Source organism: Cryptomeria japonica, chromosome 4 (genome assembly GCF_030272615.1).
Source record: "Cryptomeria japonica chromosome 4, Sugi_1.0, whole genome shotgun sequence".
Taxonomy (NCBI): Eukaryota; Viridiplantae; Streptophyta; class Pinopsida; order Cupressales; family Cupressaceae; genus Cryptomeria; species Cryptomeria japonica.
In genome coordinates, this window is record NC_081408.1 from 184,100,224 (window position 1) to 184,112,738 (window position 12,515).

The 12,515-nt window shown below is 31.5% G+C and overlaps 1 protein-coding gene across 1 annotated transcript in view; it reads right to left on the reverse strand.

The window, feature by feature from the left end:
* Positions 1-3,965: 3,965 nt before the first annotated feature.
* The window catches only part of LOC131875432 (uncharacterized), an 89,428-nt gene continuing 80,878 nt past the window's right edge, over positions 3,966-12,515 (reverse strand). The window contains exon 2 of the mRNA XM_059219686.1: positions 3,966-4,225. Coding sequence (XP_059075669.1) covers positions 4,115-4,225 — 111 coding nt within the window. The 3' untranslated portion in view covers positions 3,966-4,114. The remainder of the gene's footprint in view (positions 4,226-12,515) is intronic.

Below are 12,515 nucleotides of genomic sequence, written 5' to 3' on the forward strand. Positions count from 1 at the left end.
AACATAATACTAAACACCCTAGTATGTTGATTTTAAGGCTTCCATATATCAAAATAAGACATGAGATTCTTATCGGAGGGTATAGTAATATGTATGCTATCCTTCATTGTGCAACTTTCTTCCTATTGAGCCTTTCCCTTATCCATAAATTCTTTCCCATGGAGTATGCCAAAATGATATATGAATTTCCTTTTTTATTTCCATGCAAGAGATAAAGATTTTAGAAATAAAATAAAAACCTCCATTCACCTTTCCCTTTTTAGAAAAAATCCCCTTTTGACATAGTTTTTGTATTGGCATAGGATGAGGCAACAGATCTTAAAAATGAAAATCTTTTTCATAACTTAGTCTGCCTACTAAGAATTCATTATCCCCTTTAAAATCGATGGTTGTGGATACACCATCATGCTAACATTATGATATTATGAGGCTACAATCAATGTTCTTATCTCCCTTTTCTATGAGAGATATTATTGAGATGTCCTCAACACTACCTTCCATCTAAAATTCCATCACTAGAACAACCTCTGAATCTATAAGGGAAAGTGAATCTCTCCTCATCTATATTTTCTCACATATTAATTCAACTCACATGTTGGTGATGCCTAAGACACCGGGATCCCACAACATTTTACATGAGAAATTCTAAAATTGAGAGAAAGGATCCACTTCCATTTGGTACCCTTCATTTGTTCATCATTGTTAGCACACTTCTCATTGTGACAAAATCATTTTAATGGAATCAAATCAAAATAATGCAATAAATCTTTGCTTCTAATATCATTCTTATTTCTTGAGCCATAACCAAAGAAGCAATCAAAATGTTTACCTCTCATATATTTTGGACTTTTTGAGAGATTCATAGGAACACTGACATCTTAGAATAATATTCAATTGCATAATTGCTCATAGAACCATATCTATCAATATAGCTATCAATATAGCTATCTTGCAATCCATTCTCATATTGCATTGGCTCCTTTTCAATGCATAGAATATCAATAGGTGTTTCTTGGACACCATTAGAAATCATTTGAATATTTTCTTCACTTATTAATTCTTTATCTTCAACATGCAAAGATGATTTCTCTTTAACTTCATTACAAGAAATAATTTATTGATTTGAGGGCTCATTAGAAATCACTGAAATATTATTTTCAATTAAAAATTCATTACCTTCAACTTGTTGGATATACGTTTTCTGCTCTCCCCCTTGATTGGCTTAAATATGTCCTCTTTATTTTGTTCTTTTTAATCCTCGGTTTATATAGCTCTCTTCAATCGATCTTCTTCTTTTCTCCTTATTTGATCTCTTTCATGAATCTCCATAAACTTTTCAAATGGAATAGCTAATTTGAAACTTTCACATTTCTTATTGTATTCCTCATATATACCATTTTGCAACTAGAGATGAATCAGTAGGAAAAATTTATTTTTGTTTCACTCTCCTTATTTTTCTCTTGTCACGTTTTCTCCATAATGAAAGCCAATTTATCAACAGTTCTAATAAAATTTTCTCTTGGATCTTCCTTATTCTTCCCTCTTTCTTATTTAGCCATGGTTTCTTCTATTTTTTCTGTCAAAAATAAACAAACCCTAGAGGTTGGAAAAGTCTCAGCTCTGATACCATTGTAATAGTTCTTATTAAATCTTTAAATTATATTTGCAAACCCTTTAATTCTTTACTTCAAATTTATAAAAATGAATGAAACAAGAAAATCGGTTTAAGTGCAAATTTCATCAAAACATACCAAACTAAAATATTATTGAAATGATAGCTTTGGATATCTTACCACAACAAAATATTCAGTAATATATATTGTTATAATCAACAAATAAACTGAAATTAATTTCTACATTGTTCACAACCAAATCTTGCAAGAAACACCTATAAACTATAACAAAAATATGCAAGTACAAATCATGAAGTACAAATGCAACCCCTAAATGAGATTGCTCCTAGAAACCCTTGGACCCACTACCCTTGAGTCTCTAACCTCCCTAGTTTATCATCCTTGAGATGAATTCTTGTTTAGAAACCATGCTTGGAGATGAATTCTTCTTTAGTTTACCAGCCTCTAAAGAAAAACAACATAAGCTTGTTTGAATAATCAGATGGAATGAATGAATGAATGTTGCAAAAATAGATAAATAGAGAATGCGTTTAAACACCATTTTGGGTGCCCAAATCAAGATTAGGAACATCCACACCTAGGAGGGAAATAAACTTGTAATTCAATATTGGATACATCTACTTTCTCTTGTTGAACAAAACTTTAACATTCTAATATGAACTACTGATTTTCTCAACTTAAATGATAACTGCTATTTCCACTTCACAACTAAAATTTGTCATTCTCAAAACTTATGGCCTCTTCTAGATTTTAGAAATATTTAAAACAATATCCATTAATTGCCAATATTTCTAATTTGATTAATTTCTTTTGGTAGTTAGACTTTCCCAGTTAATTTGCAAGTAATAACTTACTATTTTTGTAAAAAACTTACAAAAATAGTAATTTCTAAAAATAGAAAAGGGGACATGACATTAGACTCTCTTATGTAATTTATTTTTCATAAAAGAAATTAAAAATTTACGTCTCTCAAATTATTATCTCCACATTAACATTTTAGGAATAAAATAAGTGTCTCAATTTGCATTTTTTTATTTCTAATTTTTATTATAAATATTATATAATTTTTATATATTATTAATTTTTTATTCTGTAGACATACTGAACTGTTATCTTAAATAATTTTTTTAAATTGTGATAGATAATGTTCTTCATAGTTTATAAATTAAATTTATATCTTTACTTTGATTTATTTTCACATATCTATATATATTATTATTTATTTTCTTGCAAAGTTTTTATAGTTATTTTATATAAATGATATCTGTGCAACTTAATAATAAACTTATTGCAATTGATTCAAAATTCCTACCATAATAGATACCCCTCTCCTTAACTATAAACCAAAAGAATATCAAGTTATGTAGTAATAAATTGCCAAAACATCTAATTTTAATATAAAATCCTCCAATATAAAAATATTTTAATTTATAAATATAAATATTTAGATATCCACTCTTAAACAAATATCCAAAAAATATTAAATTAAAATTTTTAATTCTACACAAATTATCATGCCATACATATAACATGAGTAGTCATTCCTTGCTTGCTTTAATGAAATACAAAACTTCCTATCATAACATGACATGGAATTTACATATCCATTGCAAAACAACTATCTTAAGTCTCACAAAGAAAATTATAATGAAGAATAATAATAATGTAAAAAAAATTCCTTTCTTGACTCTGCACAAAAGGGTTGTCAACTAAGACTTATCAAATTTAACATAAAAATTAAAAGAAAATAAGAACAACAATTTATTTTAAATTATTACTATTTTTCCAATAATAAAAGATTATTAATATTTTTCAAAGTTTAATTAATTATTTATGATATTATTCTACACATAGATAACCCTTTCCTTAACTCGAAACCAAAAGAATATCAAGTTAGGTACTTAAAAATTGCCAAAAAAATCTAAATATCCACAAAATATTAAATTAAAATTTTTAATTTTACACAAATTATGATGCCATACATATGACATGAATAGTCATTCCTTGCTTGCTTTAATGAAATAAAAAACTTCTTATCGTAACATGACATGAAATTTACATACCCATTGCAAAAAAACTATCTTAAGTCTCACAAAGAAAATTATAATGAATAATAATAATAATGTAAAAAAAAATATTTCCTTGACTCTACAGAAAAGCGCTAGGACTCATCAAATTAACGTAAAAATTAAAAGAAAATAAAAACAATGTAATATAAAAGATTATTAATATTTTTCAAAGTTTAGTTAGTTATTTATGATATTATTTTACACATAGATAGCATACTCCTCCATATACTACAACAAATAATATTTGCACTAGTTTTATTTCACTCATTATATCAAATTACAAAAGAGAAATTTATAACCCCTTAAATTCTCTTATACAAGAGATTAAGGCATATCTATAGTATTGTATTGCACAAACATGCTTATTCGGGAAAAAGATCACACATTGCATGCTTGCACAAATATTTTCACCTAAATTGCCATCCACTTGAAATTTTCAACGTCCTCCAGGACCACCACCTCCTCCTCCTCCTTGACCACCTCCTCCTTGGCCGCCTCCTCCTTGGCCACCTCCTTGGCCACCTCCTTGGCCACCTCCTCCTTGACCGCCTCTTCCTTGACCACCTCCTCGTTGGCCTCCTCCTTGGCCACCTCCTCCTTGGCCACCTCCTTGACTGCCTATGGGAAAATGAGAGCTTTGGAACAGGGTATGGACATCCATCACAGAGATGATGTAGCTGCAACTGCCATGGTAGATGTATGCAAAATATGTTCTCATCTGAACGCACGAACTGATTGACAGAAAGCCTCAAAGAAATGTGTTCTCATCTGAATGCCCTTGATTGCAGGCTATTAACAAAATGGAATTTGGGGTGTCTTCACGGTTGCCAAAATATCCAAAGATGGACTGCAAAAGCACACCAAATATTTGAAAACCTTAAAGATGGTCTGTAAGTGTTCCTAGATATCATGCAAAAAAACCTTAAAGATGGTCTATAAGTGTTCCTAGATATCATGCAAAAAACCTTAAAGATGGTCTGTAAGTGTTCCTAGATATCATGCAAGAGTGGATTGAGGAGACATTTCAAATTTCTCATCATGCAAAAGTATAATGCACTAACTATTGTTGAATGATTTAAGGGTGGCTGAGATGCCAATTAAGAGTGATTTCCAAACATAAATTAATAATTTTCAATCCATTTAAAATATACTAGTAGAAAATCAAAATGCTAGAAATTTTTAACTTTGGATGTTCAAATTTGTGACTATCATTCTTGAAAATAAAGAAATAAAAGATTAGGAAAACCTGATCAGTGACACCTTACATAAGAAATTTTTAAAAATTCAAGATGCCAAATTTTTTATATGGCTTCATATCCAATCTAGCTTATAGCAAGGAAAGCTCCTTACCTTGGATTAGTTAAAGTTGGAATTATTGCCCCGGAAAAAAAAGGTTTATGAATCCTATCCTTAATTAGCCAAGACAAAAACATTTTCAAAAAGGATAAAACTATTATGTTCTGTTTGATCATTTTGATAGAGAAAATATAAAGAAATGCCCACTTCTAGAGGATACAACTACAATTTCAAAATTAGGAAATTGGTTCATCTAATTTCTAATGTTTGCATATAATTCCTACCCATTTCTTCTCCTCCCCTACAAACTTATGTGCAAAATGTTCAAGATGCCAGGAGTAGGGGAAAGAGTCGAAAGAAGTTGATTCATCTCTTTTTGAATTTTCAACATGGCCTAATATCACTATCAAGAAAATGAAGAGGGTCTCCAAACCTTTGGTAATAGATTTGTAAACAATTTCAACAATGTTATACAAACCACCTCAAGCAAAGAAAAATATAGTTATTTATTAATTTATACTAATACACCATAGTCAATGATAAAAATACTGGTACACTCTAATTATGGATAACGACAAAGAGACCTCCAACCATCTAATTATCAAGTGTTGAAGGTTAATTTTGGAGTATAGATAAGACAATTATAAATTGAGAATAATCTCCCTATCATTACTTCCATCATTTTTAAAATGAATAAGCAACTAGATCTATCATAAGCTAAAAGAACAAGTACTTCAATTGACCTCTTATATTAAAGACCTAGAGTCAATATTCTCAAATGTTGTTTTCTATACCCACTATTATCTCTCATGAGCATGCCTTAAAAATTGATGAGATGAAATATATTGCTAATGTAATGAAGCAATGACTGAAAGAAGTACTAGCTCATGGGTCCATGGTTATTAAAGATTCCACAACCATACTTTAAAGAGTGACAAATGTAACACTTTGGCGAAAGTTTTATTTTTCATAAAAGTAATTGTTCACTCACCTATTACTCAACTTGTAGACTAATATGTTCTTAGGGTTTGGTAAGAATAAATATCAAGACCAAAAGAATTAATTTTTTTTTGCAATCACAAATATTTAATGGTATGGACTTCCCCTTTGCATCTACAACCTAGAATATAGAGTCACTTCTCCTAAACAATTGCCATTAGAGTCACTGGTTATCAAGCAGTTCCTGCACATAAGGAAACTCATGCTCAAATTCAAACTCGTCATTGTGTTTGAGCTACTGTAATAAAGTGTTTGATTAAATAAAAAATGGGCTAGCCTCTGATCGAATATGATTATTGTAGTGCATAGAAGACAAATGTTGTTTGTGATAATTTTATTGCATCTAAGCCAATATAAGAATCATATCTAGAATCAAAAAGAAATGTATTTAAAGAAGATCAATTTTCTTTGTTTTTGTATGAGTGAATATGTAGGACTAACTAAGGTTATCCATGATAAATTAAATTTCTCTGTGGTTCTATCCATGCGAGTCTTGATCTATCTTTCAGTATAGATGTGGTATGTGTAGTGCAAGGTAGCAAGTGGACTAGAGAGTGTCAAAATGACAAAGTAGAATCACAAAGGTCCTATTTGAGATCATTCTAATCCAATCTCAGATAGGGGATTTCTATTATCTGTTGTAATTAGTTCTAAGATAGGTGCCTCTTGATTTGTAAAAGGTTGGTGCCTCTCTTGTGTTGAGTTGGAGCTCAATTTAGGGAATTGTAGTTTCCTTTGGGTTGGTGCCCATAAATGATGTATTAATAAGGGAATTATTGTTTCTTGAGGGTTGATGGCTTCTATTCTTTGACACTTTAATCTTTATCTCACCTTCTAGCATTCTTGCTATCATATCTAACCATCATGCACATATTCTTTGACATTTTGTCTTCTCAAACTCCTTCAAATTGATTTGGATTGATGGTTTTTCTTCTTATTTAGGTTTCATATATTTTTGTCATTCTTTAAATTTCCTCAGATCTTAGAGATGGTAGATGCTACTCATGTTTATCAATATATAGATATGTATATGGTTAAAATAAGAGTTTTCTTATTATATTGGAGAATAAGAAATTTATGTTTTTTTTAACGACGTGAATATATATATAAGTTAAGACTTGTTTATACAATATTATTTAACTCCTCTTTATCAATACTTCAATACTTTTTTGGCCAATTTTTTATTCTCCATATTTTAAAACCATTTAATTTCTTTTTTTATACATTCTAATTATTTTTGACATTATTAACTTCATTTTCTCTCCATTCTAATGTTTCATCTCAACCCTTGATCAATTTGTATTTTCTAGTGCAATCCTAGTCTATGCATAAATAGGAGCTTTGTAATAAGGTATGGGAGTCCATCAAAGCATAACAGGAATGTGATTATTTAAATAACATTTGGAAATTCCTTGGTAGACATTTATGTAAAATGTGGATACATATATATAGGCACACAAAATATTCTATAATATGCCTCAAAGAAATTTGATCTCATGGAATGACATGGTTGTAAGATATACACAAAAGGAATTTGTTGAATAGGCTTCAAAAATTTTCAATAAAATGCAATTTGTAGGTGTAAAAGCACAATCCACAACCTTTTCCAAAATCCTCCTTACCATTCCAAAATGGAGCCTTGGAACAAGGTATGCAATCAATCAAAAGAGAAAAGTTGGAGAGATTTTATCATATGTATGGACATCCATAAAAGCTTAAATAAAGTAGGATATTTGTCAAATAAATTATCGTTTGAAATTCTCTAAGAGACATATATGGGGAATTGGGAAGCATAAGCAAGGAACATAAACTATTTGATAAAATACCTCAAAGAAATGTAGTCTTTAGGAACTTTCAAGAAAATTTAATTGGTAGGTGCAAAGCCAAACTTTGCAATATTTTCTCACATCCTCGTAGCTTGTACAAAAATTGGAGCTTTGGGACATGGCATGGACATCCTTCAAATCATAAAGGATATATAAATTTATTAGATGTTGTGGTTTGAACTACTCTAATAGACACATGTATACAAAATTTGGAAGCATAGACAAGGGGTGTGAATTATTTTGAGACCACATTTCTTACTCATTTACAAAGAATTATTCATTTTGAATTTATTCTTTATTTCTTTTAAATATTTAGCATTCTTTGATTATTGTAATCAATTCAAACTTTTTCTAAAATAATGTATGTAATAAAGGCATGGTTGCAATCTACAGCTGTACCAACATCCTTATATCAAAACTAGACTACTTGTACACTCCTTAACAAACAATGCATGTAAGAAAGGCATGGTTACAATCTGCTTATCTAGCCTACTCTCTCTCTCTCTCTCTCTCTCTCTCTCTCTCTCTCTCTCTCTCTCCATATATTTAACTATGATCATGTTCTTTAAGGAAACTACTTTATCTCCTACCCCTATGTGTCATCCTCTCAATCCTTACCCTTCACTTTTCTCGCTTCATCCTCTTACCACTATCGTCACCCTCCATCCTATCCTAGCCTAAACCTCACAACCCTTGACATAATTTTATCATATAACAAAAAAATTAACACCTCTTACCCTTATATTCCCAACTTAGCCCTTGTATCTATCATTTATCATCTTCAAGAAATGGTAATTATCTACTACCTCACTATCATATACCTTGGGGGTTGAAACCTTAAACCTCATCCACAAAATAATATATTTATCTATAATAAATCATCCACAAGTGTTGTATTTTGTCATTCTAAACATTGACATATATGTATGTATTTAATTACATAAGTGATCCTAACATACACATTCAATACTTTATAGATCAGTGTGCATTAAGTATTGTAGTCACATAAATCTGTCCACTTAATTAAATGAATATTTAGTATTTATTTGATTATTTAACCATCAATCAATAATTAATTAAATTAATATTTAATTAATTCATCTTAACCCTCTTCTCCTATTAATTAAATAAATTATTCAATTTTATTTGATTCAATTCACTTAACCAAATTCAGACCATTAATTAAATAAATAAATCATATTTGTTTAATTAAATCTTCTCTCACATTTAAATAAATTAATATTTATTTAAATCCCCCAAAATCCCATCTCTCACATTTAAATACATTAACATTTATTTAAATCACCTTTATCCTCCACCCACTTGCATTTTCCTAGAAATGCAAGTTGCACAACTATTTTAAATAAATAAATTATTTATTTAAAATCCTATTTATCCTCACCCACTTGAAACCTTTAATGGCTTCCCTTAAAATCTTCAAACTTAATGACTTCCTTCTAGAGTCTTATCAAGCCTTTAATGACTTCCCTTAAAGTCTTCAAACTCAATGGCTTCCTTCTAGAGTCTTCTTAAGCTTTTAATGGTTTCCCTTAAAGTCTTCAAACTTAATGGCTTCCTTCTAGAGTCTTCTCAAGCCTTTAATGGTTTCCCTCAAAGTATTATAGAACTAGGAACCAGAGAGAAAGAGAGAGAGAGAGAGAGAGTAGGATAAGGAGAGGGGGATGGAGGGAGAGGGAGAGAGAGGGAGATTAGGAAAAGGGGAGGGGGAGAGAGGGAGATTGGGAAAATAAGAGGGGGAGAGGGAGAGAGAGGGAGATTGGGAAAAGGAGACGGGGAGAGAGAGAGAGAGAGAGAGAGAGAGAGAGAGAGATGTGAGGGGATGGAGAGAGGGATATTGGTAAAAGGAGAGGGGGACAGGGAGAGGGAGAGAGAAGTATATTAGGAAAAGGAGAGTGGGGGAGGGAGAGAGAGAGGGAGAGAGGGAGAGAGGGAGTAGGGGGAGAGGGGGTAAAAGAGAGAATATGGGATAGGAAGAGAGGGAGATAAAAGGATAAGGAAAGAGAGAGAGAGAGAGATAATAGGATACGGAGAGGGGGAGGGAGGGAGATTGGGAAAAGGAGAGGGGGAGAGGGAGAGAGAGTTATAGATAGAGAGAGAAGGGGATAGGAATAGAGAGAGAGAGAGAGAGAGAGAGAGAGAGAGAGAGAGAGAGAGAGAGAGAGAGAGAGATAAGATAATGAGAGGGGGAGGGAGAGGGGGGAGAAGGAGAGGGAGGGGGAGAGAAAGAGAGAGAAGGGGGAGAGGGTGAGAATAGGATAGGATAATGTGTGTGTGTGTGTGTGTGTGAGAGAGAGAGAGAGAGTGAGAGAGAGAGAGAGAGAGAGAGAGAGAGAGAGAGAGAGAGAGAGGAGGAGAGGGTGAGAGACTTGAGGTAGAGAGAGAATGAGAAGGAGAAAAGGGTGAGAGACTCGACAGAGAGAGAAGTGTGAGGGGAAGAGAGATGAGATAGAACTCAAGGAGGATAATTAAGGCTCATAATAGACAAATACGATGATGGGGAAGGAAGATGAGAGAGAGAGAGGAAAAGAAGGGATACACATGTATACAAACATATATACATATATCTATATTAATATATGTATATATAACTATAAATATTCATATATGCATACATAAACACATATTGTATATGTATGTGTGTACATATTTGTAGTAAATGCTAAGTTTACAAGCATACATTATTATGTCTTCATAACCTATACAGGTTTTGTGAAACACAAAATAATGGTTTTAGTTCTACATAACCCGTACGGGTTATGTAGAACTATGAATAGTACTTTTGGTTTTTCAAAACCCGTGTGGGTTATGAAGAACTGTGAATAGTATGTTTTGTTTTTCAAAACCCATGCGGGCTATGAATAATTGTGAATAGTACTTTTTGTTTTTCAAAACCCGTGTGGGTTTTGGCTTGGTAAGAGGGTTGGAAAATGACCCTAAGGCTTGCAAGCACATTTTCCCCCCATTTTTGTTTCTTTACTCATTTTTTCATCTTCCAACATGATTTCTCGAATTTGTCATCATCAGGTTTACAAATGATCCAGTGGGTATCTCTAAAATTACCACCATAATCTCACATATCTTCTTAGTTTTTTGACCATATATGTTTTTCTATTTTTGGACAACATTAGCATAGTAAACTTTAATTTTCTTTATCAGTGCCTTGATAGTCCTCACAGACACATGTCTACCATTTTTTTAATAACTTTTGATATACTTGACCAAACTCAAAATAAATTACATATTATTGTTCGACACTAGATTCTATAGACTTTTAAAAAAAGAAGTTTTCATTTTCGATTATTTTGATGCAAGTTATGCCCAGCGCATGAACAGGTACCAAATTTTTAGGATGCGGTCACTTCAAAAAATCATAAAAATACAAATACTCAACTACAAATTAAAAAAAAATACACAACTTCTAGATCTCAATCTTACTTATCATCCTACCAAAGGGTTTTGAAAAATAGTAAATATATATATTTTGTGCAGCACACGAAAACAGCTATGTGATATTTTTGTGAAAAAATCAAGAGCAGTTTTTTGTGCGTGAAAGGTTTGACCCTCTTAATCTTATCCAATTTTTAAAAAATTTAGTATTTTAGAAACTAGATTCAGAGAGCTATAGTTCTTATTATTTTCTCAACTCCTAGTTTTTAGTGCATGACCTTCAAATATCTCTTTGAAGTTCAGGTTTACCCGTTTTAAAAAAAAAGTGGCCACTTATACCCCCCTTTTTGTTCACCATCTTGGTGCACTTACCCTTATACCTTTTAGGTATGATGATATGAGTAATCCTACGAGTATGGGTTCCACAAAAAGGAAGTGAGATGGGAAGTGGGTTGAGAAAAATGAGTAGGGAAAATAAACAAACCCAAGTTTTTTTAGACTTAAAAGGATAAGTGAATCCTCAAATTAGGAATTAAGGATGGTGAATACTCAATGCTAAAGTAGAGAAATCATGGAAATTGTAAATGGAGAATAATTGAGGCTCATGGATTAGTCTTTTAACTTAAGAGGTACATAAATACATGGAGACATAAATCCTAGTGCCAAAGGTAAAGTAGTGAGCAAAAGAATAGGAAAACTGATGATAAAGTACATAGGTAATGAGGAGTCTGAATGACAAATAATCAAAGGTCTTAAACAAAAATATAAATGTTTTGTTTCAAGGAATGGAGGGAGAATATTGGCAAGAGGAAACCTTTGAGCCCAATAAAGGCTACCAATTGACACGATCACCTCTAACACTTATAAGTTTCTGTAGGTTAAGATATTTAGGCATGTGACAAGTATTCTAAAAGGCAAAATGCTACAACAAGAAATTTTTTTGATAAGGAGGTCTATTGAAGGTTTTCTTAGATTGGTTGTAGATAGTAGCCAAAACATGATTCTATTAAGAAAGGAAGCACTTGCCTTTGATAAATTTGTATTTCCTAATATAGAACAGAACATTACCTAGAAAGGGGTAAGTCAAATATCACATAAATATAAGAATAAAAACATAATTTTTTTTATCAAATGTCAATAAGAGGCTTCATAGGCAACAAAATCAAACTAAAAAAAATGAGAAGCACATTAGAGTCCTTTCAATAAGAATGTTATGCAAAGTAAAGGCTCAAAACATCAACAAAAGGTTCCTTGATTTTATCTAAAATTAGAGGTGATGTTTC